This window comes from Amblyomma mixtum, chromosome 1 (assembly GCF_055824585.1).
Source record: "Amblyomma mixtum isolate Tamu chromosome 1, ASM5582458v1, whole genome shotgun sequence".
Lineage (NCBI taxonomy): Eukaryota > Metazoa > Arthropoda > Arachnida > Ixodida > Ixodidae > Amblyomma > Amblyomma mixtum.
Genome location: NC_143012.1, coordinates 82059640 through 82087108, shown reverse-complemented (window position 1 = coordinate 82087108; position 27469 = coordinate 82059640). Strand labels below are relative to the sequence as shown.

The window sequence follows — 27469 nt, the reverse complement described above, 5'->3', positions numbered from 1 at the left end:
GTTCTTGCGGATGCAGGTGGGGAAGGCCTGCGCGCAGCGCAAGCAATCCGATATGGCCAGAGCTCAGTGTCGCACACAAGTCATTTGCTACATGTTGCCTCCGGTAGATGAAAAGGCACATGGTGTGAAGTACAGCTTCTATTTGACTTGCCACTTGCACAGCTAGATGGAAGTCTAATTTTAAACTGATGCAGCATCACAACACTGATATTCACGGTGCAGAGATATCTGACACGGCTGTCTGCGTTGCCTGTGGCGGGTTGAAAGACGCTAGGTGCACCTACTCGTGTATTTAATAACAGCCTCGCTGCTGAAGCAGTGGTATAGGAGATAGAAGATTCTTGTGGTGTGCAACAGCATAAACATGTAGGAAAAAGGAACCATCCTGTAACGGTCCCATGGGCAAACAGTATCAATAAACTAAAAAAAATTTAAAATGTGATTTCAGAGCCTGCATTGCACGCAGCTAGCCAGCTGGTCACCTTCGGTGCACTTAGGCTTATAGGGTTATTGCAAAAATAAAAAAAAGGAAAAGAACGCAACTAGTGGTCATTGCGAAAGAGAGAGTAAGAAAAGACTCTGAAGAAAGCAAACTAGATCAATGTCTTTTTCAAGTGAGATGGCACGAGCTTTGTTTCATGCCTTCACTCCTCAGCTCACTTCATGCATAGTACAATAAACTGTCTTTTTGAAATTATCTTCTAACTGCAAGGTAAATTTTTATAATTTTTACAGTGTAACAAATATTTTGACACATCTATATATATAGCACGTTCCCAATCCTTTTTTGAGGGCACTTCTGATAGAACGAATTTTTGGTAAGACAAAAAGATTTTCGTGGTCCCTTCAAGTCCGTCTTAAAGAGAGCCTACTGTAAGTATTTATGTGCTAAGATATCTTTCTCACTCTTTTTCATTACAGCTCTTTCAAGGGAGCTCCCATAGAGACCTCTGTATTTTTCGAAGCTGTCCTTTTCTACCGCTTCATTTTCTTCGTCTCCTTCAAGCCCTCCTGTGTAACTCCTACCTATGCCCCCATTCATGCAAACGGTTCTGTTTTTTTTTTTCTTTATGCGTGTGACTTTTAAAACTTGGTGACTTTCCTCACAGGTGCAGTTTGTTGAGGCTGGCCTCCCCGCTGAGTTCTTCGACGTGGTGGCGCAGGAGATATTTGCCAAGGTTGGCAAGGAGGCCAGGGGCTGCAGGGAGTGCACGTGCGACAGAGGCCGCGCCTGGAGTTCCCTCGCTCGGTGCCGGCCGGTCGGCTGCTGAGCATTTTCCCTTTGCTGCCGGCCGATCGGCTGCTGAGCACTTTCCCTTTGCTGCCGGCCGATCGACTGCTGAGCACTTTCCCTTTGCTGCCGGCTGATCGGCTGCTGAGCACTTTCCCTTTGCTGCCAGCCGATCGGCTGCTGAGCACTTTCCCTTTGGTGCCGGCCGATTGGCTGCTGAGCACTTTCCCTTTGGTGCCGGTCGATCGGCTGCTGAGCACTTTTCCTTTGCTGCAGGCCGATCAGCTGCTGAGCACTTTCCTTTTGCTGCCGGCCGATCAGCTGCTGAGCAATTTCCCTTTGCTGCTGACAGATTGGCTGCTGAACACTTTCCCTTTGCTGCCGGCCAATCGGCTGCTGAGCAATTTCCCTTTGCTGCCGACCGATTGGCTGCTGAGCACTTTTCCTTTGCTGCCAACCGATCGGCTGCTGAGCACTTTCCCTTTGCTGCCGGTCGATCGGCTGCTGAGCACTTTCCCTTTGGTGCCGGTCGATCGGCTGCTGAGCACTTTTCCTTTGCTGCCGGCCGATCGGCTGCTGAGCACTTTCCTTTTGCTGCCGGCCGATCGGCTGCTGAGCAATTTTCCTTTGCTGCCGACCGATTGGCTGCTGAGCACTTTCCCTTTGCTGCCGGCCAATCGGCTGCTGAGCACTTTCTTTTTGGTACCTGCCGATAGGCTGCTGAGCACTTTCTCTTTGCTGCCGGCCGATCGGCTGCTGAGCACTTTCTCTTTGGTACCTGCCGATAGGCTGCTGAGCACTTTTCCTTTGGCTGCGGTTAATTAAATGCACCAGCAGCAGCGGCAGTTGGAACATGGATGGCTTGCTTTTCTTTTGCCATCCATTGTCTAAAGTGTTAAACCCTCCAGAATTTTTGACACTTATACGCTTGACACATTATGCATTTATGACAGCCTTAGCCAGTTTTGCTGGTAACTGGAAAGAACAAGACGTACTACTTAATCACTGCAGTGTAAGCAAATGAATGGTCTTTGGGAACCAAATATCTTTGGTAAGCAAATACAAGTGGTTGTTGTTTCTGTAGCAGTTGCATGAGCAACGTGCAGTGTTTGATTGTTTTGCAGTAATGAGCCCTATAATAAATGAGAGAACACTTTGACAACATTTGGGCTTTTTGCAAGCTGTATGATGGAATCACTCATGTGTCGTTACTACTAGGCATTGGCCCTAAAAGTATTTTGCATACATTCTGGAGTTTTCCACCAGAATTGAATTTTAAGTGCTGTTAGGTTCTGTAGCATCACGTCTTAGTCTTTGGACTTTGGCAAGAGACAGGAATGCCTTATTGACTTCAGTGTTGGGCTCTGTTGACATTTCTGCTTCGCAACTTAGAAAAATCACTTTAGCACTTCTTGAATGCTGGGCAAGCTTTGTTGTGCAAAGGAGGTGACTGCAAAAGTTGCACAATTTTGTCAACTGCAGAGCGTTGCCATCATATGAGCTGATTTACCCATTATGGCTTACTGTTGGAACATTTACTCTACTCATTTCCAACTGGCTAAACCCTTCTTGACAGATTTTAATGAGACCCTTGTATTTTAGCCTATGTGAAGGTGTGGACATCTTGCTTTAGTCTTTCTCCCTAGCACTATTCTTTGAGTCTTGACAAAAGCATTAAACAACCAGTTTTGATTAAAATGTCAGCCTGTGGCAAGTTGTGTGATTTCTAGTGTCACACTGCTGTAGTTGCTGATGCTGCCTTTGTTGCAATGACACTACCTCCAACATAAGCTTGGCGCATAATGGCCTTAGCTGCCTGTGTGGCATAATACCCAACAAACAAACAAACTACCTCCAACAGCAAATAATACTTTGCCTTGAATTAGGTATTTTTTTCCAAGATACAGTACTCACATGTGAGCTTTCCAAGCTGGCAATATATACTAAATAGCTTTGTTTTGCTTTTTTTTTCAAATTCTTTTTTTTAAGCTTCCACATTAGTTCCTCCTCTTTTTTGTTTGTTATGTAGCAGTTGTTAACCCTAAACTTGTGCTTTGCATAAGTCAGAATTTTTGTTTTATAATTATTTTGCCTCCAATGAAGCAAAATTTAACACTCTTCGCTTTCCTAATAATACCTTGCAGGTATACACTAAGAGAGTTTGCAGAAACTGCGGATGCTACTGCTAGGATTTATAAGCATCTGCTTTAAATCCACTTGCCATGTTATTCAAACTTCAAACAGTGAGCAACCCCATTTCTGATATGCGAAGCAGGATAAGCTGTCTATGCCAATTCACCTGTTCGTCGAGAATAAAGCTGCTGCTGGATTTGATAAAAAATTGCAATAGTCATGGATTTGGTATCTGCAGTGAATTGTTGTCTTTTCTTCTACTTTCTTTCAACTTATCTCGCATCTTTTAATGACAAAAAAAAAGAGTAGAACAATATTCAGTCGCTTTGGCTTGCAAGTGGTCTGATGAAGAAGAACTGGATGGATGTGTGGGACTTAATAAATGAATGTATCAAAAGAACCGCCAGAGTATTTTGGTTGCTGTCAAAAGGAAAAACAACTATGCAGTTTCGCAAGATGACCGATCTTGTTACCACTGCACTGTGAATTGAATAATTTTGTTAAAATTGGGTTACAGCTGGTGTCTGCAATGCCTCTGGCAAAAAAATGGTAAAAAGTTTTTAACGTACTTAAACAGAGTAGACGTGCGAAAACGTGTTTAGCCTGGTTCGCTCGTGGTTCTGCTTTGCTGGGTAGTCGGCACGTCTGGCGACAATATTGGATTCAGATTAAGCTGATCTGGTCGTTTCGCGCCACAGTTGGAAGTTGATGAAGATGACTACGTGCAATGAACAGTGTGAGTGTATGTTACAGTTCAACACGAGGCGTGAACAGCTGCAGCGATAGCATAGTGCTCTCGTGCACTGGCTAGTGAAGCTGATCTGTTCGTGTCGTCGTGGGTTCGAAACCCAGTCTCGGCAATATTTCTTTTATTTCTAGATGGGCTGTTGCAATGCTAGGTTTAGCCAAGGTCACCCTACCATTGGCTACAGCTGGCGCGATGCTCTTTTGAACTTACCCGAGCTTACCAGAGTTACTTCTGAGACTTTACACAAGATTCTCGGCTGGGACACGTTAAGTAGTGCTTTTGCACTAAAAGCTAGCATGGCACGGCAATCGAGGGCTGCAGCTAGGCTTTAGTTGGGGTGGCTTCACCACATGGCAGCGATGTGTTGTGAAAAATAAGTACAAGAGATTGAAAACTACCCTCAAGTATGCCTCACGTTCACCTTGTCACACAGTTTCACAGCACTAGCACTGCCAGCAGGTTCCTCCAGAGGTCGCACAGCCAACCCACTTCCATGCACTAAACGTAACTAAAGAGTGCTGTGAGGAGAAACGCTACTTGCAGGAGTGTGAACTACAGTTTCATGTATCGAATCTTCCGCTCAACACGAGTTGGATAAACGCAAACATGGTTTATGATTTATGGGTGTTTAACGTCCCAAGGTGACTTGGGCTATAAGGGACACTGCAGTGAAGGGCTCCGGAAATTTCGACCACCTGGGGTTCTTTAACGTGTACTGACACCGCACAATACACGGGCCTCTAGAATTTCGCCTCCATCGAAATTCGACCGCTGCGGCCGGTATCGAACCTGCACCTTTCGAGTCAGCAGCCGAGCGCCGTAACCACTGAGCTACCGCGAACAGTAGTGCCATACTTTTGCATTGGATTTTCGAGAGCATGTTCCTATTGTTCAATACAAGCAATAATTCAACATGGTATCCGAGCTCGACATCCACTATATTTAACACAGCTTCTCTGAACTTAGTGGTTTTGGAGGCTATTCACCTGTTACGAAGTTAGTCAGGCTCACTGGAGTCGAGACATCAAATTTTAGTTGTGTTTCCTCTCTTCAGATTTCACAGCACATTAGAAAACATAGGCAGCCATGTGGATTGTGCCAACTAGAGGAAAATAATTTATAATAGAATTTTTTTTCCCTCATGCTGTTTCGATTTCAACAGCCAAACAATGGCTGCGACATACAAGACATGTTCACGGTCATGCGAGGCATACAAAAACTGCAGTATGGTCACTGGTTTCTCCGTTTTAATTCACGCCAATTCTTATGCAAGCCCGCTCAAGAGTTGGAATGACAAAAAATGGTCACCACCATTTGGAAGATGAAGTAACGAGCATTAGCTGTTCGGTTTACTAGAATTGATATGAATGAGATTAAAGGGTGGTACACCAATGGTAACACAAGTTCCATCTCTATCCACCATATTGAACCGTGGTGTCATCATTGGCACGCGGGAGGTGGTTGTTTCTACAATGCTATTGTAGATGGCGCTACAAGTCTCAATGCGAGATGTGCTGTTTTCTAGTTGCTGTCACAGATGGCGCTGTGATCTCAGGGTGGTAGCAGACCCCACGAAATCTTGAAACGTGATGAGCAAGAGCTAATGCTCTTAGAAATAAGCTGTGCTGTGCGATGTCAGTGCACAATGCAGTGGCACTGTGCATGTCAATGTTATAGCCACTGTGGTGAGTCAATGTTTCAGTGTTTAAGAATTAAAAAAATATGCAAAACTTAGGACTTCTATCTTACTGTGGTACCTACTGTTATGTTTTTCCGACAAACATATCAAAGGCTTAAAACCGAGTGCTGTGTAGAGAATACACATTGTCAAAATACATGCTCACAAACAACAAAAGCAACTTCCAACTCGGAACCAGACCTCAGAAAACCAAAGCCCAAGCTCCAACACAGTGAGAAGTGCTCACTTTTATTTGTCTCCAAAGACAAGGTGCCAAAAGTGGCCACAAAAACATCATCCTTGGAAGGTGTATAAATAATATCACCATGCATGCCCCTAATGCTACTTACCAAGCCAGTTGTATAACTACCAACGTGCATGTAAATGCAGCACACAGCCTTGTATATACAGTCAGTTCATCAAGCCTAGTATTACTGTCACGTCATGTAAAACGTTGCCGTATCTATGCACACCACCGGGCCTCCGACAACAGTCACGCCTGCAGTAGCACTCTTCCTGGCATGGGAACCCCTTTGGAACTTTGCATGGAAAAAAAGGTCGGTGTGTAGAAAAAGATATGTGTACATAGTTATATACTATAATGCACAAAAACAATAATCTGTTTTTATCTAGACATCTCGCAACCATGCAATCCAATGCAGACCACTTGTAGCACATACTGGGGAAACAACAAAAATCCACACTATAAGCCACACCAAATTATGAATTCAAAATGTCTTGCTTTTTAAGTCGATTCTCAAATAAACTTCAAAGTTGGGTAGATGACCAAAACTTTGACAGAACATGTTACACAATATTCCAGACACACATTAACACCACACAAGGCACTATCTGACTTCCCAAGGCGCATAGTAACAGGCCTATGATGTGGAAGTCACCAAAGTGATTCAACCTCGATGCAAGAGCTAGCTGCATGCATAAGCGTAGTTCCATGACACCGCCAGAGATGAGAACAAACCTTCCCCCCCCCCCCCCCCCCCCCCTTCCCAAATTCAGCACAGATGCCATGCTTACAACAGTTCTATGACATGTTTACACAAAGCAGTACCAGTTGCACGATACTATGCGTAGCCAAATGCTGTATAAACCAAGCCAATTACAGTTATTGTACTATGTTTTTACCATCCTGCAAGAAGTCATTAATTCATACAGGAAAGAGACGGGGAGCTTAATAGCGGCTGCACTATATCCTACCCCTGAACAAGGACGGTTTCACCACAAGCAGTCTGCATTGTACTGACTGGTGCTGACAAAAGCGCAGTCTCAAGAAAAAGCACACAAGTGCGAACTGCAAACCGTCAGCGTTTCACCGGTGCATTGTAGGAGACACTTGAAGGCAACATGAACGAATTTCAGGATTATCCCAGGAATCGATCGCGGTACAGCATAAAACTGAAAGTCGCGCACATACAGAAAATGTGCTGTCCAGCAGCATTCAAATAACGATTAAGATAACATTCATTTTGAAAAAGCCAGGAACTAGATAAAAATACACACAGAGGAACATGAGATGGACCCGAGTGTTATCAGGTGGTACAAATGCCGCATGCAAGAATTGTTATCTAATGTGACAAGATTTGCTTTCTTTGTATGTCTAGAGGACATTCTAGGCATGGAAAGGCTTCAAGGTATATGTGGTTATATTAGTTTTTTGTCTCAAACTATCAACTCAGAATACAATGCATGTCCAGCATTCTGTTGTGCATGTTCCCATTTAGGTGCATGACATAACCGATACGAAGCAGAATCAATCTGCCCAATTCACCAACACATCGATCTCATTATGCACTAACTCATCATGCCCTGCTGCATCATACTAAACTCAATGCCTTCAAACTAGTACATACTCTGAAGCCACGTTACAAAACCAAACCTAGGACCCTGACAAACATTGAAATGCCTCGACAATTAACCTGATTTTGCATTCCCTGAGGGACATTGGTCTGATGAAAAAGCAAGAGCTGAAACAGGCTAGAGCCTTGCATGAGAAAAAACGATCGACACAAATGCAAGGATTCATCGTCTCGCACCACATTCTCAGGAGTGTGGTTTGAGACACTTATCACAGGCAATATCGGTTAATCTTGTTAGGGTATTCAACGAGATCAACAGTTCTTCAAGCAAGTAAGCAGTAAAGTGCCTAAACTTCTCTGGAAGTAGTTTCTATTGCTAGCAGGAGATTCATGAAAAAATGATTCAATGCTGTTAAAGAGATAACGATTCCATTGTGCCCTTTTTTCGTTTGATTGCAACAGCTGCAAGACACAAATGACTAACTATGAAAAAAAGTTGCCTTCGCATATACACCACAAAAATAAAACTAATGGCCTCACATACGCAAATCATAAACCATTTCCAAAAGTGTAAAGAATGCTTATAAAATAGTCGCATCAAAAAACTGGCAGACAAAAATGAAAAGCTCTCCATATAAAATGCTTCGCAATATATGTAAAAAATAAATTGACGCTGCACTATATCTACTGAAATAATAATTAAAAGTTAATATATTATGCACAAGCATTCTTGGCCCATTACCTTACAATCGTTGCCACAGAACATAGCAGCACAAATGTAATTAAGGAAATACCACAAAAAGATTCCAAGTTTCAAGGGTTCCACTTGGAAAGCATTTTGTGTTAGGCTGCATTTTAGGCCCCCGAAAAAAAGAGTGTGACACTTATCTAAGAGCTTTTCTTCAAGACCCCATAAGTACCCAAAAGAAGCATTGAATACTGCGGGTGACAAAGAACGCTTGATTTACAGTAGAAGTGCCAAAAGTTGTAAAAAGAAGAGCTAAACTTCACAACACGTTTGCCTCTCATTTTTACTGCGGAAACCCTTGGGGTAAGAATTGATTGCGGCAAGCTATTACTCTAGAATCGGGAAACGAACCATGTTCTCACGCAACCCAGCATGCTTGCCTGCATATATTAAGTGATGGAACCGGTACAAGTGAACCAAAAGCAAGCAGTTCCCTACACCTCGGTTCCAAAGTGCATTCAGCCGGTGCATAACTCTCACCCCTCGTAAAGAAAATATAAATATACATGTAGATAATGAAATCTATGTGCCGTGTTCCCCAGCAGACCCTCTGTGAAATCGCATCTGCAGCTCGAGAATCCTCCGCGGAAGGCACGCATCAGCGATCCTTCTTGCCGACGGGCGAGGAGACCTGAATTGTGCCCTGCAGGCAGCGCCGCATGAAGTCGGTGACGCTCGTGACGTACTGGTTCCGGTGGAGGACAAAGTGCTGCACGTGTGGAGAGTCCTGCCAGCACACTTCCTCGACGGGCACGCCCTTGGCCCTCCGCGCATCCGCGAAGGCGTGGATGCTCTGGTGCGAACAGATGGCGTCCTTCTCCGAGTAGAGCAGCAGCTGAGGGCAGAGCGGGCTCTCGGCGAGGAGGGCATCGTACGCGGACTCGACCCGTCGGAACCGGGGGCCGAACACGAGGTTGCCCAGAGACGTGAGCGCCGAGTAGACCCACAGGGCCACGGCCCAGAAGAAGGCCACCGAGTAACGGAATGGCGCGCGCCCTTTGACGAAGGTTGCCATGACGGCGACGCCCTGCCAGAAGCCAACCCGGGCGGGGCCGCTGTCGAAGATGACGCCTCGAATCTGCAGCCAGGAATGATACACACACACTGCATGGCACTGTTGTTGCCATCAAAAGCAAGCCAAAATCAAACAGAAATTTTGGGCGGCCACACAAAAAGACCGCAACAACTCTGCCTGTTCACTGCACCAATGATTTTTGGAGCCTTAATTGTTAACCACTAGAAGTGATGTTTCTGGCAACACAACGTACGATGGTGACAGCCATCATCTACCTCTGCTGCTGGTACACACTTCACTTCACTTTAATACCTTAAAGAGGGTATTACATAAGAGGTGGGGCACACAGAAATGAAAAACAGAATAAGTAACAGATAAGTTGTAAGTTATATAAATATGAGATTTTCACTCAGCAAGTACACAAGACAAGTGACAAGAGTTTGTAATACATTAAAAGGGTTAACCGCTGAGCTAGTTGGTTTTCAGAAATAATAAACGATTTTTAGTACGACACAAGAAAGACAACAACGTTGATGACAAGCGCCCGTGTTGTCGTCTTTCTTGTGTTGTGTCCCCGTTGCGTTAAAAATCATTTATTATGTTTGTAATACAGCAGTGCATTTTCGGTGTTGCTCATTGCTGCCGCCTCGCCGTTCAGTCACCATGGTCATCAGGAAAGTATAACTGCTCTAGTACCCTGTTTTTAACACTAAACAATATGCAGAATGATAAACGCACCGATGAATAGTCTTCTGATAAAAAGGGACAGCGCAGTGGTGCCAAGCTACATTCTGCGGTGCTGAGACTTGCACAAAATGACATTTTTCATGATCCTGCTAGTGTGACAAAGCAGGGAGTGGTAGATGAAAGGGGATGGTCCCTTCTCTCTGTGGTCAGGATAGACCCCTCTCTCTGTATTGTGGCGCTGCTCCTTGCATTGTCATGCTAGCAGGGTTATGAGAATCAGCCGATGCAATTGGCTGGAAGGGGGTCCTTTGACGGGGAAAAAGCTGCTACGTTATTGAGTTGTATCCGACTAAAGTTGGCATTTGACTGTTCACAAAAGTTTGCAGCCATGTAGTTTGCCATACTTTCAGGCTTTTCGTGAAGATGTGCATCCAGTGCCTAGAACATTGTGAACTGTTCTTAAAAAAATTACCGACGATTACGTTACTTCCTAATGCGAAATTTGAGCGCAGCAAATAAGCTGTTTCACCTTTTCGATAGTGAGTCAACCCCAGCTGCGGAGTTGGTTTCAGGGACAACGCCGCCGATGCCGACACAAACAATATGATACCCTCGCTTCTGCAGCGCTAAGAACCAGGTCTAGCCGTGGGAAGGTGGTCACGTATTCGTCGACGTGCCGGGGCCTACGTGAAATAACCGGCGCGTCGGCAACTGAAGAGCACCCTATCCGCCACACAAGAACAGGGGGGGACCCTTTCCTCCTCTTTCTGCATGGCGGCGACGGTGTTCTATGCAGTCACGTTATCTTGACTCTCTAGCGGCGTCAGCGGCATCCAGTGGTATCAGTCGGTCGCTGCTAGCGCTGGGGGGATGAAAGGGGGGCGGAGCTGGTTACGAGGCCGACGACAACGCCGACGACGCGAAACCCAGGAACGAACGCCAAAGAGCTGCGCTCTAAAACAGCGTGGTCAACAGATGTCACTATTTTGATTATCCCGCAGCAGCAAGCCTGTTTCTATAAGGGCAGAAGTTTGCTCAAACAACGAATTTGTTAATCAGTGCAAAAACAACAGAACACAACTACATACGCAGAATAAAAAAAAACTCATCCATGAGCTACCTCCACTCCTTCAGACACACATCTGCAGCACAGAGCGCTAGGTGTAAAAGCACGTGAAAAGGAGGAATTCTGCTAAGTGAGAAACAGGAACTATACCTTGGACATCACCTGCACGCTGTCCCGGAACTGTCGATTCATCAGCGAGTAGACGAACGCACCGCCGTTGCTGAACACGTGAAAGAAGAGGGGATGTTCTTCGAGTTTGAAGTCCTCCAGCAAAGCGAGCAGCGCGTAGGCTTGATCTTCGAGCGTGCCGCCATAACTCCGCTTGAAAAGCTCCTCAATCGGTGCTATGTACCGAATTGTGATGCACCTACAAAAGAAGCAATGCCGTACAAGGCGCTTAGAATTGTTTACAGCGGGCATGAACACATCTTGACGACAATCAACTTTGACAACACGCATAAAAGCTGTCCACACATGGTTTCTGTAAACGCGCTGCGGGCCTTGATGCGATTGATTATCCTTTTCGAAGCACTACAGTGATGCACAACAGTTGGACAAAGTGAGAACTGAACCCGGTAGCAAAGTGTGTCATTGCGCGCCGGGTCAATGCACTGCGTTAGAAATGTCTCGGGTTAATGCGTCGGTTCTCAGAAAGTTCAGTTTGACAGAATCTTCAGGGGCGGTTTATCCTCAGAACAGCTAGGTTTACCTAACGCAGGGAATTTACCCTATGCTGTGTCGCTAACAATGACCGATCAACCTGATCTGATTAAGCACAATTAGGTATACAAGGAAATTAATCCGTTCCCGGCACCACTATGCCAAAAGCAGTAAAGGCAGAACAATGACACAAGGATGGCCAGTTTTGTTTCCCAACAATATAAGAGAAACGTCACTACACTTCTATGACATTCAATATAACCAAAGAAAACTTCACAAACGCACCCCTGGTCTTCGTAGATGGCACCGTACTTTGACAGGTGCTTGTCCTTGCATCCCGCCCACCCGAGGAGATAAACTACTGGTTCCTTGACAGTGGGAAGAGTCAGCTGTTTGTTAGCTGACGGAAAGGTGATGTCGTATTCTAGATCTTCATCTTTATACTTGCGAGAACCTCGTTTCTTGCCGTTGTCGCTTAGCGGAGAAGACTCCGTTGATCCCGTAGATGTCGCCGTGGCGTCCATTTTTAAAGCTCCACTCCGAAGTAGCAACGAGCGTGAGTTGAGTACCTGTAACAATGCATCATTTCTCCCGTATGAGGCATTCAATTGCAAAAAAATAAGCATAAACCTAATAATTTTGTATCACTTTGATTTTTTTTTGTCTGTGAGCAGTCAGTTTAAACAGAAATGCGCTAACAATGGATGCGCACTTAAGGCGTTGCTGAAATAATCGTACAAATCGTGGTTTCGCTTCCCGGCAACATACGCGGCAAACCTTTTGAGATTCTTTTATGCAGTTTGGCTCATAAGCAACTTTACAAAAATTACGAACGTCACATTCACTGTGAGCGAGGCATGATTCTCTCGTGACATCAATGGATAATCTTCAGTGCGGTGACAGTGACAGCCGTGAGGTTCGCTGGCGAGTTACCGCGACGTATTCAGCTGCTCGTGCGGTTTTGTGTATACTCACGTCGTGGTTGTTCCTCGCAGGGCGATGGTTTGGACCAATTTGTCGAGAAACAGCTGGCGCTGCTGGAACTGGAACGAAATGAGGAGGTTGAACAAAACACGTGAGCTAGCCTCCGAACCCGCATGGCATGCGTGTGAATTCGTTTTGGACCCACGTGATTGTGAGCGAAATTTTGAGACCATTGAAAAGTGTACTACCCAGTGAAACGTGATGTGCTCTCATGCTTCTCTTCAGGAAGCTGCAGGAGAAGTACTCCGTCAAGGAACTCCAGAGCAAAGGCCTTTGCATCACTAAGCTGGTCCTTGATTGCGCTCACACCGGTCTTTACGGGAGGACTATATGCAAGTTTCGATCCTGTCAGCACGGCGCACCACTGCCCTCTCACGGCTTTTCAAACGGTCGGGCGACCGTATTGGTTTTTATTACTTCTTTGTTCCTCTTTTGTTTTACCGTAGCAGCTTCGCAGGAAGTAATTATGACCTGCGTGCGTCCATGTGCGATTGAAAAGAAGGCTTGCTATCTGAACATGTTTGTCATTTATGTTGTAGTTCTGCGGGATGAACATTCACAAAGCGCTGTTCCATTGTTCATTTAACCACCGAGGTTGAGCATGACGCTCACTATTCTGCAGAGTCACTCTCAGCTTCGTCCAAAGCGGATCTTGCTCAGGACAAGCTGGCATTTCATGAACCGCATTCAAGATTCTCAAGTGATGTATTGAAAGCTAAACCACGATTCTCAAGTGATGTATCAAAGTTGAAATACCATCTTTAATGCCCTCACCACACTCAAGTGCAGTGAGCAAGTCATCAAAGAACAAAGGTTGTACTAGATTTAGGATATAAAACTCTGCCTCACCTTACACGGCACCTTAGTCAAACGTAGAAGCTTGGGTGAGTTGGTGGTTGTTCATTCTAAAACAGAGAAAAAAAGACACGAGACGTGCACACGGGCACTAACTCACAACTAGGATTTTATTGCAGAGACACCACCTTATATAATGTGGACGCTCAATAAAACAAAGTAGTGCGACAAGTATGCTTTGATTATTTCCCTCTTCTTTTGTGTCTTTCGCACTACTTTCAGTTTTATTGCGCGCTCACGTTATACAAGGTGGTGCCTCTGCAATAAAATCCTAGTTGTGAGTCAGCGCCTGTTCGTACGTCTCTTCCTGTCGTCTGTGTCTTTTTTTTTCGCTGTTTTAGAATGAATCTTAGTCAAATGTACATAGATGTATTTTTGCACTTAAAATTGAAACTACACTGTTGACAATGTTATTTCGTTCATAAAAAGCATTTCTAAGCTCATACGTGATACTTTGGGAACACTTAAAACTGTATATGACATAAGGCCACACACAAGTGCTACCCGCAAATGCATTTTAGTGTTTTGAAAAAACAAAGAAGAACAAAAATCAACTGTAGTGGCCATTGAAAATGCTCATGTTTCTAAAATATTTGCAGGGGTCACGTCAAAACTACATAGATTTTAAATGAGACTTGACATGTCTTGAGGAGTTAGCTGTTAAAGCTCCCTTGTGTAAATTGTTCCTCACTACATTCCATTCAGTGTTACAAACATATCACAAAATTATTTCTCGGTACATTCCGTTCAATGCTACAAACATAGCACGGGGTGCATTTGCTTTACTGTAATGTACCTGTGCACTTGTTACCAAAAATTTCATCCCCTCCCAAGTTACCTTAAATGTGTGGCGAATGTCTGGTAAGCTTTGAAAGTCTCGGGCTAAAATTGGCTACCCTCTAGGTAACAGCTTATGGACACTCAATCACACTATTAAGGGGCCTATTTGGGGAGGCTAACACATTAAAGTGCCTCAGCAAACAGCCCTTAGAAGGTATAGTTTAATTGTTTGCAGGGTCTGCCAAGATTTTTTTTCACTTTGTACAGAAAAGTACAGTCACGCTCAGTATTATTTGCAACGCTGTGCTGGCCACCTTCTCCTGGTTTTTGTCTGATATAAACTGAATACGCTGTGCTGCACTTCATCAGGCACGCTGGCATGCTGCTGGGAAGCTATATACAAAACCTTGCAGCAGCGCCCGGCTTTCATTTCTTCATGACGTGAGCTCGTACCACCTGATGTGTGTTGCAACTCATGCTGTAAGGCTGCATGTAAGGCTGTATATACGGCTGCATACCTCTATTTTTATACCTGTCACTTTGCAGTGGTGATGTGATAAGCAAGACGACAGGGACATAATTGTATGTCGAGGTCTGACACTCGTAATAACAGTTTATGTTCGGTATTTGAGGATAAATTTTGCGAGATTTAATGCCGAATGACAGCGGAGCTTCCTTTTTCTTTTCTAATTCCTTTTTCAGAGTGGCTATAGAGGGCACTGGCCCAGTTCAAAGTAGGACAGATGCATGAAAAAAAAAAAAGTGTCATTCAATTTGCTGAAGCACATGTGGCTCTTGACAGCAGCGAAAATTGTGCAGTGCTGCACTGATGACCTTTATTATGCTTTCTAGAAAGGTGCTTCTGTACGGTAACGAAAGACGTGAGAGTTAATAAGTACGACACAGCACGAAGAACCACTTGCCACAAATTTTGCTGAAGCCCGTATTGATGGCTTATGCATTTGTGATTGTTCCACACAAGAGAAAGGACCGTAACACTCTGACCAAAGTCCACTGAGAGAGCCAGCGGTCAGAGTATCATGGTCTTTTCTTTCAAATTCACCTCCAACGTTCCACAAGTTGACATGAAAATTTGCAGGGACGAGGGACAAATAATCAGAATAAAAATGGTAGTGACAGCAAGGCATGTTTGAACAAGCAACTTACTGAACTTCTTGTCGAAAGATATGATTCTTTACTCTGTTGAGGATTCTTCACTGAGGAGCTGAAAAACACATATATGCAGCTTCGGTAGCACTGGTTGATGAGAAATAGCAGTTCCTTTCTGGTGATTTAGCAAGGACCTTTCTTTTTATTTTCAGACAACTAGAACATCTTGTTTCTTGTTTGCATGTGCCTTGTTTGCACTATCATTTTGTTTTCTTTTTCTCATCCCTTCATGTTGTCTTGCTTGTTTTCTTCTGGTGCAAATGAAAAAGCGTGCAACTCTTGATGTGAGTGTACTTATTTCCTGTCATGTCTTGCACTGCCGCACTGATACACTTTTTACAGCTCAGCTGTTAATGGGTCTTTGCAATTTTAAACTAGATCATGTGACTACTCGTAGATCGTGTGACTACAGACCGAACGTGTGACGTTTACATTTCTGATTGGTTCCTAGAATTATGATGCCATCACTCGCATGACCTCTTTGATGCTTGTAATTGGTTGTCAAAATCATGACGCTATCATTCATGTAACCTCACCGGTGGCTGTGATTGGTGCTCTTAATTTATGACATCATCAAAGGTTCCTAAAACTGCGTAAAAACTTCTGCATTTAGTTGCAGAATTTGCTCGCAACAGCTGTACTGTAATAGCGGTTTACCGTAATTTTCCTGCGAGTTTTTTATAATGGGTCCACCATTTAAAGGGACCCTGAAATGATTACAGTGGGCATATTCTAGTGCAGCAGATCTGGAGAGGTGGTCCAGTCAAATTCCAGTCAATTTGTAAAGCTCTGAGTGCACCCTGTAATTCAGAATTAATGAAGTTTTAAAAATCGCTGCCCGATGTAGCTCGCAACCGATAAGGGTGACACTTCACCATGCGGTGTCCCCTACCCTGATAACGTCAGTGGGCAGGCTGGGCAAGCCTTTGCTCGCTCAGTCTATCCACTGATGTCATTGGGGTAGGGGACGCGCGACCGTGAAGTGTCACCCTAATCAGTTGAGAGCTACAGCGGACAGCGATTTTTAAAACTTAATTCTGAATTACAGGGTCCACTCAGAGCTTTCAAATTCGACTGGAATACCCAAAAAGACCACCTCTACAGATCTGCTGCACTCTAGAATATGCCCATCGAAATCATTTCAGGGTCCCTTTAAGACCTTTATGGTCTTGTCGTCTCAGCGATGTGTGTAGTGGCATATTTACCACCGGGTGTTTGCACTTTCCTTCCTTCCAGGAGACATTGTCGGTGTTGTCGTGGCAAGTGATGCTAGCAGAGAAGTTGTCTGTTCCGGTGTTGTTTCCAGCGTTGCCCAGGGCAACATCACGCTCGCCTTTGATGACGGCCGTGCTGCCCTCGATGGTGACGATGGCCGCATCTTCAACCTGCTCAAGCTCGCCAATGATGTCACCTACAGGAGGCTGAAGAGGTAGGTGGTCACGTGAATGCACTTGGTACAGAACTAATGACACTATATAGCAACGTCTTCATAACAAGTATACCATATTTACTCAGATTGAACACTTTATTTCAAACATTTTAATATCATTAGACAGTGAAATCATTTTTTTTTTTTTTTTCTATTCTGTGCCTGGAGAAATAACCCCTACATTGCAGTCGTAGTCGTGCTACAGCTGGGTAAATATGATGTACAGTTTATGTTAATAATTTGTGTAAATGTACGTGTGATCACTATATAAAGATGTACATAATTAAAAATACTTTGACTGCTCAGTGGCAATGTTTTCACAATACTGTGGGAAGCTGTTTTTTTTTTTTTGAAGACTACATAATAATTTGTGTAAATCTACGTGTCATCACTATATAGAGATGTACGTGATTAGAAATACTTTGACTGCTCAGTGGCAGTGTTTTCACAATGCTATTGGAATATTTTTTTTTAAGCCTACATCTACTTTAAGGCATACATTGAGTGTCTAGACTTTTATCTTTGTCATGGTGTTAACAACTGGCCTTTTGAAAACTGTGAAACCAACAACGAAAAAACAGTTGTGTTTTTATGCTTGAAATCATCACTTCTGAAAAGTGCTTTGTCACTGTGTATACAGTGAATTTTATTTTTTATGTGCAGTAAGAAATGTGTGTTAGTTCTCTCCACATTTTGCTGAAAATAACCTCTCATGAACGATATTTGGTTTGGTTTCATCGGGTTTAAAGTCCCAAAGCGACTCAGGCTATGAAGGACACTGTAGTGGAGGGCTCCCGATAATTTCGACCACCGGAGGTTCTTTAACGTGCACTGACATTGCACAGTACACGGGCCTCTAGCATTTCGCCTCCATTGAAATTCGACCGCCGCAGTCGGGATCGAACCCTCGTCCTTCGGGTCAGCAGCCGAGCACCATAACCACTGAGCCACCGCGATGGCTGAACGGCATTTGCGCATTAGAACAATATTGGTTTTGGTGCTCATGATGTGCCATCTATGTACCTGCCTTATTTAATCGAGATGTCTTAGTTAATCAAAATGTGCAGATTATTTGTGATTTCCTTCTTTTCACTGCAGCACAGTTATTTTTTTTGTGCAGAACCCTCGAGAAGCTTAGAAAATGTCGGGAAGTGAGGTACAATGACCTGGTCGAGATCCTGTTTGGAACGTCGTCTCCCACAGAACTGCCACTTTTGCATCCTCAGCAGCCGTTGGGTAAGTTTTTAGTGCTGAATAAAGGTCAATTTCACATTGCTTTTTGCCGCTTCAGTTTTGCATAGAAATGCTCTGCTCGCATCAACTGCTGGACTAGTAGCAGTGTTGGCCGCATTCAAACTGGTAGCTCAGTACTACGGACAAAAACTTGTTGCACTTATAATATGTTGCGTTTCAAGAGAACTAGTGGAGTTAACGAGAGTGTAAAAATTTGCAGTGATGGCAAATTTGAGTGAGAAATTGTTTTGCTGGTATTCATTTTATTTTATTGGATGCGTTGGATGCGCTGGTAATATTTACAAAGCTGCTTAGCTGTGAATTTGTGCGTCTCATGCTAAACTGTTTTGGTAGGTACTACAACGGGCTGTAAACGACTTGTCTTTTTTGAGCTCAAATTTTTTTATGAATGCAGTTAAATGCAGTTAAGAAACATCTTGCAGGCACTAAGTTTCACGAAGTAAAAATAGCAAAAAGCCCTTTAGTGCTGCTCTTATACAGCGGGCAATAGAGCAAGAACAAACTGCAGTGGACGTAATGGTGGACTGAGCAGAAAATCTGTTAAATCCCATTCGCACAGCATAATTTACTGAAGTGGATAGTGAAAGCAAAGGGGATTATGAAGCTGTGCAGAATGGATATGTGCCAGGTATTGGGCAGTAAATGTATTTGAGTGAGCATGAATTTCATCTGGCAACGTTAATTTGTATAAGATCCACATTCATCAAAGCAATGTGTCCTATTTAAAGTTTTTTTTTTGTGTGTGTGTGTGTGTGTGTGTGTGTGCACGTGCATGCTTGCATGTGTGCGTGTGAGAGAGAGAGAATTACGAGTTCGTATTTTGATGAAATTTATCAGTGGCAACAATTTTTCGTTAGTTGTATGCCCTTTGCAAAAAACACTGAAATTAAATCGTTTGCAGTATTAGAACTTAGACGCACAGCACTTAGTACAATTTTTCTATCTCTTCAGAAGAGCGTTGTGAAGTGCTTGAGTCAATTCATGTAATAATATAAAAATATAAAAGTGAAGGATCATTTGGCTTGCTTTTTACTGGTATATATCCAGCCATAAATGGACAGTGAGGACAATTTCATCTAACTTTTATATTTAGTGAAAATCGATTCGTAATATCTAGCCTTAAATGGACAATGAGGACAACTTCATCTAACTTTGATATTTAGTGAAAATCGATTCAGTGGTTCTTTCTGGTTTTGTTGATCAAAAAAAAGCTGACAGTAAAACATGCGTTTATTTCCGAGGAAATTGGATTGAAAAACTTCCCGCCACTTAGTTCAAGCTCGTGATGCCAAGACCGGAAAGGACTCCGTGATCACCATTTGACAGTGAATGGTAGTAGTATATAGTTTAAAGCTAGCCTCAGGGATCCACATGAGGAAAACTGTCTTTCCTTAACGTCACTGCAGTTTGCTTGCAAAATTGGCTGGTAGGTGACGACACCTGTATTTAATCTTTTGACCTCTTTTAATCTGAAAAATTTTGTTTTTATTGAAACTAGCCTCTTTGCCTTTAGAATGCGGTAATTAATCTGTTGATGCAGGTCAACTTCGATTTTTCCTTACTGTCCCTTTAATATATTGATAGTGAAAAAGGCGGAATTCGCCAGGTCGACTACATGTATTGGTGTTATTTGTTCTTGCCTGAGGATGGCAACAAGTTAGGGAGTTTTCATCAAAGAAACTATTTTGGGCGAGCATTGGGATTTGCATTGACAAGACTAGTCACGAGCTGTGCTGGAGTTCTCGTACGGCACCACGTCAGATGCCACTGTCCTGACAATTAAAACTAAAAAGTGAACACTGTGAATGAAGGCGGATGCGAGTTTTGAGTGTTGTGCTCATTTTTAGTGCCGCTATAGTTTAGTGTATAGATGCTTAAACGAAGCTATAAAATAGTACCAAAATAACTGATCGCAGGAACTGTTTAATACTTATACTTTCTCTTCTCCCCAACCCTCCTTTTTTTTACTTTTACTTTTCACTGGCTCTGCAAAAAAAAGAATTTTTCAACAAGGGCCTGGATGAATCACAGAAGGAAGCTGTAGCTTTTTCTTTGAGGCAGAAGGAGCTGGCTGTCATCCATGGTCCACCCGGGACTGGAAAGACGACGACCCTGGTGGAGGTTGTGCTCCAGTGCGCCAAGCAGGGGTCAAAGGTCAGAGTCACAGACCGAGTGCATGTCCTTGTTCTTCACGTCTCGTAGTCATCATCATCATCAGCCTGACTACGCCCACTGCAGGGCAAAGGCCTCTCCCATGTCTCTCCAATCAACCCTGTCCTTCGCCAGTTCCGGCCACCATATTCCTACAAACTTCTTAATCTCATCCGCCCACCTAACTTTCTGCCGCCGCCTGCTACGCTTGCCTTCTCTTGGAATCCACTTCGTTACCTTAAAGACCTTCGCATTACATGCCCTGCCCAAGCCCACTTCTTCCTCTTGATTTCGATTATGATGTCATTAACCCACATTTGTTCTCTCACCCACTCCCGCCGCTTCCAATCTCTTAACGTTACTCCTACCATTTTTCTTTCCGTAGCTCGCTGCGTTGTCCTTAGCTTAAGCTGAACCCTCTTTGTTAGCCTTTATGTTTCTGCCCCATAGGTGAGTGCCGGTAAGGCTGTCACCATGAAGTAGTGAAAAATAAATAAAAAATCAGTTGATAATTATAGCTGTACAACTGTAAAAAACAGAAAAATAATAGCTTGTCTTGAGGATATGGTGTGCAGTCAGTGCTAGCTGGTTTGCAAAAAAATATTCAGAATGATGGCGCCTTGCATGACTGCCACTGATCAAGACACGAATAGCCATAGTAGCGAATGAATGGGTGGATTTGTGGCTGAAGTAAAGTGTACTTGGCTTTGCTCTATGGGTTAGGGACCCCGGTTTGATTCGGCTGCTGAATTTCGCGTTGATGTTCACTCTGCTTGAATATCGGCAGGCGTGAAGTCGCACGCACAAGGTTGCCCATAGAAGTCGCCCCTCTCACTGAAGCCACGAAGCAGAAAAATTTGATATGAATTTGCACGGAAACAAAATGCCACTTCGTTGCAAAATTTAGCACAAGGGATCAGGAGACTCTGGAGAACTTACCATGAAACTTTCATTGGAATGCATAGAGGTTGAACGAACACTGTAGTTGCCCTTCAGTGAACGTTTGCATTTCTCAAAGGTCCGATATTTGGCTCTTTTTGTTTGAAAACAGACTTATATTGCAGAAAGTGGTGTCATAAATAGCTGCAGTTGTTCCAAATTTGCAAATATAGATTAGAATTGTTACAGGATTTTAACAAAATTTCAGAAATTCGCATTGGTATGAATGCTTTTGAAATACTGTTTCTCAGACTTTATTTCCTTTAGCACATCAGTGAACGTAACCTTTTCTTTTTGCCGGTCAGTGCACTGACGATAGTAATCAGCCTCTATTTCTGCAATGAAATTGGTCTAACTTAACAGCATCCAAAAAAGCAGTTCTCTGCAGAAACTGTGAAAAGGAAGCTTATTACCATTATCACCGTCACTATTATTGGTTGAGGGATTTTGTCTTCTACAAATTTTGGTGACATCATGCTTTTCACGAAGTTTTCTTTAACGCTTAAACAAATGAAACAAATAATAAGTGAATAAATAAAGTAACTGAGGAAGTAAATAACGTGAATATATCCTGGGATAGCTTTTCAGGGTCCAAACTTGTGCAAGATGGATAGGTGCTGGTGTGTTGTTGAGGACAATAATTATGATGTGTGAGAATGGTTATGTCTACAGGCTAAAGAAAGCCTCCTCTGGTTGCTTGCTTTCATTATTTCTAGCGCGTCTTAGAAGAGAGGCAATGAAGCGAACACATACACATAGGACAGACACTTTCCTTTAGCTGATGTTTATTGCGGAGAATCAAAGTGTACTGCATACGCACATTGCTACTGTTGGAAGCAGTAGAAACGAAGTCACAGTGCTGACGTGTATATGTACTTTGGTTATGTGAAATAAATGTCACATGGAGACTAGTGTCTGTTCTGTGTGCATGTTTTTTTTAGTTAGATAGCATAAGAAACCTCATTGGAAAAAAAAAAAAAATGTGTCGTGACTTGAGAGTCATAAAATTCGCTGATTGGCTGGATGGAAATGATGTCACCAGACCGGTAGTGACGAAAGGCATCAACAGCTAATGTAATTAGGCAGCCCTGTGAATTTTTTGTCCTGTGACTTCTAGTAAGCACTAGAAATTACTAATTTAAATGACCAGTTCCAGCTGTCCCGAATTTCCCCTTTACTAAATCTCCTTTGATTACTGCTGTTACTGCCACTTTGCCGTGATTTGAGCTGTGGAAAGAAAAATGATAGGTGTAACGTTAAGACACTGGAAGCGAGCGGAGTGGGTGAGGGAACAAACGCGGGTTAGTGACGTCCTAGTTGAAACCAAGATGAAGAGATGGGCGTGGGCAGGGCACGTAATGCGGAGGCAAGATAGCTGCTGGCCCTTAAGGGTGACGGAGTGGATTCCAAGAGAAGACATACGTAGCAGGGGGTGGCATAAAGTTAGGTGGGTGGATGAGATTAAGAAGTTTGCGGGGATACAGTGGCCACAACTGACAAAGGACAGGGTTAATTGGAGAGACATGGCAGAGGCCTTTGCCCTGCAGTGGTCGTAGTCAGGCTGGTGATGATGATGATGATGAGGTGTAATGTGGTACAAATGCTGAATTTCAGGTTTTGGTGTGCGCCCCATCAAACGTGGCCGTTGACAACCTGGTGGAGAGGCTCTCTAATACGACACTCAAAGTCGTGCGCCTTGGTCACCCAGCGCGGCTGCTTCCCGGCATCGCTCGGCACTCTCTCGATGCCATCTTGGCACGGTCGGATGACTTTGGCATCATCGGTGACATCCGCAAGGAAATTGATGGCTTGATGGTGAGATCTGAAGATCTGATGTAAGCTTTGATGTGGCTGTCAGCTGGAACCACCTTTGAATGTCTTGCTTGAATGTATGAGGAAGACTTAGCATGAATGCAGGCTACAGAGATAAATGATTTTACATATCAAAGTCTATCTCTGTAGTAAATAATTAAACAGGAAAAAAAGCTTTTGAACAGTTACTAGTGCATGTGGCAGCAGCATTAAAGCACTGTCCAGTATTTCACCTACGTAAAGTGTGTGGTTGGGGTCTCCATTGAGACACACATATATTCGTGTCCAACAGCTTTATTTGTAAATGTGCAATAAGAATGGAAGCGTTATTACTGGGATTTGTGGGCGTGCGGTAGCCACTAGAATCATAGCCATGTTCTGATGTGACAGAAATTCGACGTTTCCTTTTCCCTGTGTAGCAAATTCTTGTAGAGCCAGATGTTCTCACTTTACAAAGTTCTCAGCCTAACAATGTAGCTTGTAACATCTGTGAATTTCGTCATATTCAGGTTTATCTGCCGTCATGATGTCACAACTTGTTGTGTTGCTTGGTACAGAAGAAGTAACACTGTCTCGGGAAAGTGTTATGCTGGGGAGGTGTCAGCTCAGAGTTTAATGAGACACTGAGGACAGTTCCGTCCAATTTTTATTCTTCATAAAAGCTGATTCTGTAGCTCTTTTCGGCTATATTGATGTCTCTCCGGCAGCAAAAAAAATGCCTTTACTGCCCAGAAAATTGTATCTAAAAATTTTTCCTCTAATTGAAGACAGAGAAGGACTCCGTGATCGCCGTCTTACGGTCAAGGGTGATGTAGTCTAGCCTCAGTGATCTGTGCCACTAACTATCTTGACGCGGCGCAGCTCGCTTGCAAAATCAACTGGTGACGGCAATACCTGTTTTTCATTTTCTGACCCTTCCTAATATATTGAGAGCTCTTGTCTTCTGTGGAAGTAATCTATCAATACAGGCAAACTTCAGTTTGTCTCAATATCCTCTAACTGCATTTTGAGGAATGACTCATGTGGTGTTATATTTGTGGTCTGAAGAGATCATTCAATTGAAACAGGAGTAGTAGCTCAGAAAGGTGTGTTTCTTGCGGTGTGTTTCTTGCAAATGGCAATCGCCAAGTTGTAAGGTGCTTACACTCAGTTTGCGCATTCTTTGCATACGTGTCTCCCTGTAGTCAATGGCAGCCAAGAACAAGTCAAAGGACAAAAGCTACCAGCCGTATGGCAAGCTTGGGGAGCTCCGCAAGGAACTGAAGGAACGGGAGCGGAGGGCCATTGGCCGAATTCTCTCCAACGCGGATGTGGTGCTGTCAACGCTCACCACAGCATCGGACGACGGCCCCCTGAAGAACCTCTCCGAAAGCCACTTCGAGGTGGCCGTCATCGACGAGTGTTCTCAGGCAAGTGGTTGCTGCATGATTGCTGCACTCAGTGACATGCTGGAATCCAACGACAGCATGGTTTAGTTGGTTTATGGGGGTTTAACGTCCCAAAGCGACTGAGGCCATGAGGAACGCCGTAGTGGAGGGCTCCGGAAATTTCGACCACCTGGGGTTCTTTAACGTGCACTGACATCGCACAGTACACGGGCCTCTAGAATTTTGCCTCCACCGAAATTCAGCCGCCGTGGCCGGGATCGAACCCGCGTCTTTCGGGTCAGCAGTCGAGCGTCATAACCACTGAGCCACCGCGGCAGCTCCAACGATAGCATGCAGTTGCATGTAACTATTCATGTTCTGTGCCAGTTTAGACTGAAAGTTTGATCACTTGCCTTAAAATGGCTTCAGGTTGCATCTGAAGTAAAGGAACTGAAGGGATAGAAATTTCACTGAAATGCATAGAATTGTGAGATCGGTATTTTTAACCAATTGCTCCAGTTTGCCAACAGCTGTTTCCACAGCTTCATTAATCAAAGTCTTGTTCATGAAGCTGGCAAATGATGTCTGTGGGTGCTGTGCCTATCTTTGTACTTGTTCATTTATACCAGTTTATTGTTACCTTGATTCGTTATTTGGCATTAGGGTGCTTGCTCACAGAAGTAGTTTATTTTTCACATAGCCAGGAGACTGTTTAATTCATAACTGCAAGATCATATGTAAAATTCTGCTACAAAGATGCTACCAAGGCTGGTGTTGAACGCACTATCACCAGACTTGTCTGCTGGGATGCCTATGAGGAGATAACTGGCCTCGGTTATGTAGCTTAAAGGGACAGTGAGGAGAGCACTATTAATATTTTTCTTGTAGCAAAATCCGATAGTTCGGCATTTTATGGCTTTGTTGCCACTTGGCCGGCAGTGAAAGATGCATTTATTTCTAAGAAATTTGGATTCGAAGTTGAAAAGTTTTTCCCACCGCTCTTATTCAAACTTGGGATTCTCTTATGACGACACAGGACTAAGTGACGTGAAACATGACGTACACATGACGTAACACAGACTCCGTGATTTCTGACGGCCAGCAGAGCGGCCTAGCAGCAACCGAAAAGAAAGCTACCACCGGCCACACATTGAAGGCATCTATCGGCTATTGCGGCCGTCGCTACCACCGCTTCGTTTACGTTTGCACCAGTGTTTTGCCAGCGTTACGATGGATCCCGTTCTCGAAGTCGTCAACGTAGTTCTAGCAAATAGACACCTTTAGCATACCGTGTACCTTGTTACCGTTAGCGGAATACCGGGAGCCCGCCTACCGCCAGTGAGCAGGCGCTGATTGGTCCCAATGCTTCAGGAGCGCGCGTAGCTGCTGGGTACGTGGCGCCATCTGGCGACGCCAAGGAGATTTGCGCATGCATTGGCTGCGTCTCAGTGACTCATGGTTTCTCGTGTCCCAGTGTTACTAGAAGCATTGGTTCTAGCAACGCTGTTTTGTCCTATGACGTCATCACGCTTGTAGTTGCAAGTTTGGCCTGTGGCGGCGATACCTGTATTTTGGTTCTTGCTCTTTTCAACGTTACAAGAGCTTTGTTGTCAGTATGAGTGGCATTTTTGTAATCAGGAGCGGGTATTCTGTCGATACAAGCCAACTTCAATTTCTCCTCAGTGTCCCTTTAAGAAGTAACCAGTTGGTTTCTGTTCCTTGTGCTACATGCTGAACCAGAAAGTTATGAGGCGACTTTTGATTATTGCTAGCTGGTCCGAATTACTGAAACTAGCTCCTGATCATTTTCGGACAGAACCTGCAAGTTGCAGTAAGTTTCACCGTGCCCTCACATGTCTTGTGACCCCCCTGTGTCTCTGGTGCTGCAGGCCCTGGAAGTTGCCTGCTGGATGGCCCTGCTTCGGGCACCCAAGTGTGTCCTTGCTGGAGACCACCACCAGCTGCCACCAACCATCGTCTCCGAAGCGTACGAACGCTCTCTATTGGTTTGCATCGACCGTGTTTGTGATGTGTATCAGCAGCACGAACACTAAACAGGAAGAAGAAGGGGAATATAGTACAGAGTGCTGATACTTCTGATACTTCAGCTTCTTCTACCTGTTTTGTGTTCGTGCTGCTGATGCTGATACATATGGATCGCAACCAACTAGCTTAGCAGGTGGTGTTATTCAAGTGTTTATGATGTAGACAGAAAGAATGGTCAGGAATGAAGACTTTGCACTAGAATAGACTGCCACTCGTGGTAATGGATGGATTCTAGTTCAGTTCACATATTTTTTTTCCATGCAAAAAAATTCGCTCTGGAGGAATTCAAAGATTAAAAGCTGTTAAGAACAGATTGAAATGTACATAAACTGGCTTAAAGCCCATAACGCAAAAATACTTATTTCGCTATGCCCCCATAGAAAAAGCTGAGTCAGCAATGCTTGTTCTCGTGCTGTCAATGGAGGCAGTAGTGCACAATGTAGACATGTCTCTACGTGAGCACTTCCAGTTCTGGCACTATGTTGGCTTGGCATCACCAGTGTCTAGTGGGGCGGCTGACCACCCACTAGTGTACCATGCAGGCCGGTGCACATGTCAAAATGAACATTGTGTGTGCACTCCCTATTTATGAATGAATGAGTAAGTTGATTAAGAGAAGGAATAATTTTGTTAGTTTTTGATTTGTCAATTTATACATTTTTGTCCATCCACTAATAAATAATTAGTTCTATTGAATTATGTTGGTCAAATGTGTAGGGGAATCCCCCAAGGTAGAGTATATTTGTAATAAGAGAGTAATTACTCAGTGCAGTCTACCCAAGCGCAGCCTTACGGCTACAAAGAAAAGCTATACAGCTTTCTTAGAAACTTCGCAGTTAATAGAAAAATTCGTCCTGACCTGGGGTTAGAACCCAGGACCACCGCTTCACCGGAGCAGTCAC

General features: G+C 43.9%; 3 protein-coding genes across 3 annotated transcripts in view; 2 read left to right on the top strand and 1 right to left on the bottom strand.

The window, feature by feature from the left end:
* LOC149366971 (uncharacterized) overlaps positions 1-3764 on the top strand; it is a 104105-nt gene extending 100341 nt beyond the window's left edge. The window contains exon 38 of the mRNA XM_089553433.1: positions 1110-3764. Coding sequence (XP_089409559.1) covers positions 1110-1271 — 162 coding nt within the window. The 3' untranslated portion in view covers positions 1272-3764. The remainder of the gene's footprint in view (positions 1-1109) is intronic.
* Positions 3765-6013: 2249 nt separating this feature from the next.
* Positions 6014-12877, bottom strand: LOC149366970 (transmembrane protein 53-B). The gene is made up of 4 exons (XM_089553424.1): positions 12756-12877; positions 12066-12349; positions 11271-11487; positions 6014-9430 (listed from the first exon to the last, which is right to left on the bottom strand). The coding sequence occupies exons 2-4, from the start codon at positions 12302-12304 to the stop codon at positions 8951-8953; spliced, it is 936 nt and encodes a 311-aa protein (XP_089409550.1). The 5' UTR covers positions 12305-12349; positions 12756-12877; the 3' UTR covers positions 6014-8950.
* LOC149366969 (DNA-binding protein SMUBP-2-like) overlaps positions 12499-27469 on the top strand; it is a 32059-nt gene continuing 17088 nt past the window's right edge. Inside the window, exons 1-9 of the mRNA XM_089553416.1 lie at positions 12499-12696; positions 12776-12855; positions 12990-13153; positions 16806-16998; positions 18119-18234; positions 20252-20406; positions 22957-23157; positions 24339-24563; positions 26411-26508. Of these exons, the coding sequence (XP_089409542.1) occupies positions 12658-12696; positions 12776-12855; positions 12990-13153; positions 16806-16998; positions 18119-18234; positions 20252-20406; positions 22957-23157; positions 24339-24563; positions 26411-26508 (1271 nt within the window). The 5' untranslated portion in view covers positions 12499-12657. The remainder of the gene's footprint in view (positions 12697-12775; positions 12856-12989; positions 13154-16805; positions 16999-18118; positions 18235-20251; positions 20407-22956; positions 23158-24338; positions 24564-26410; positions 26509-27469) is intronic.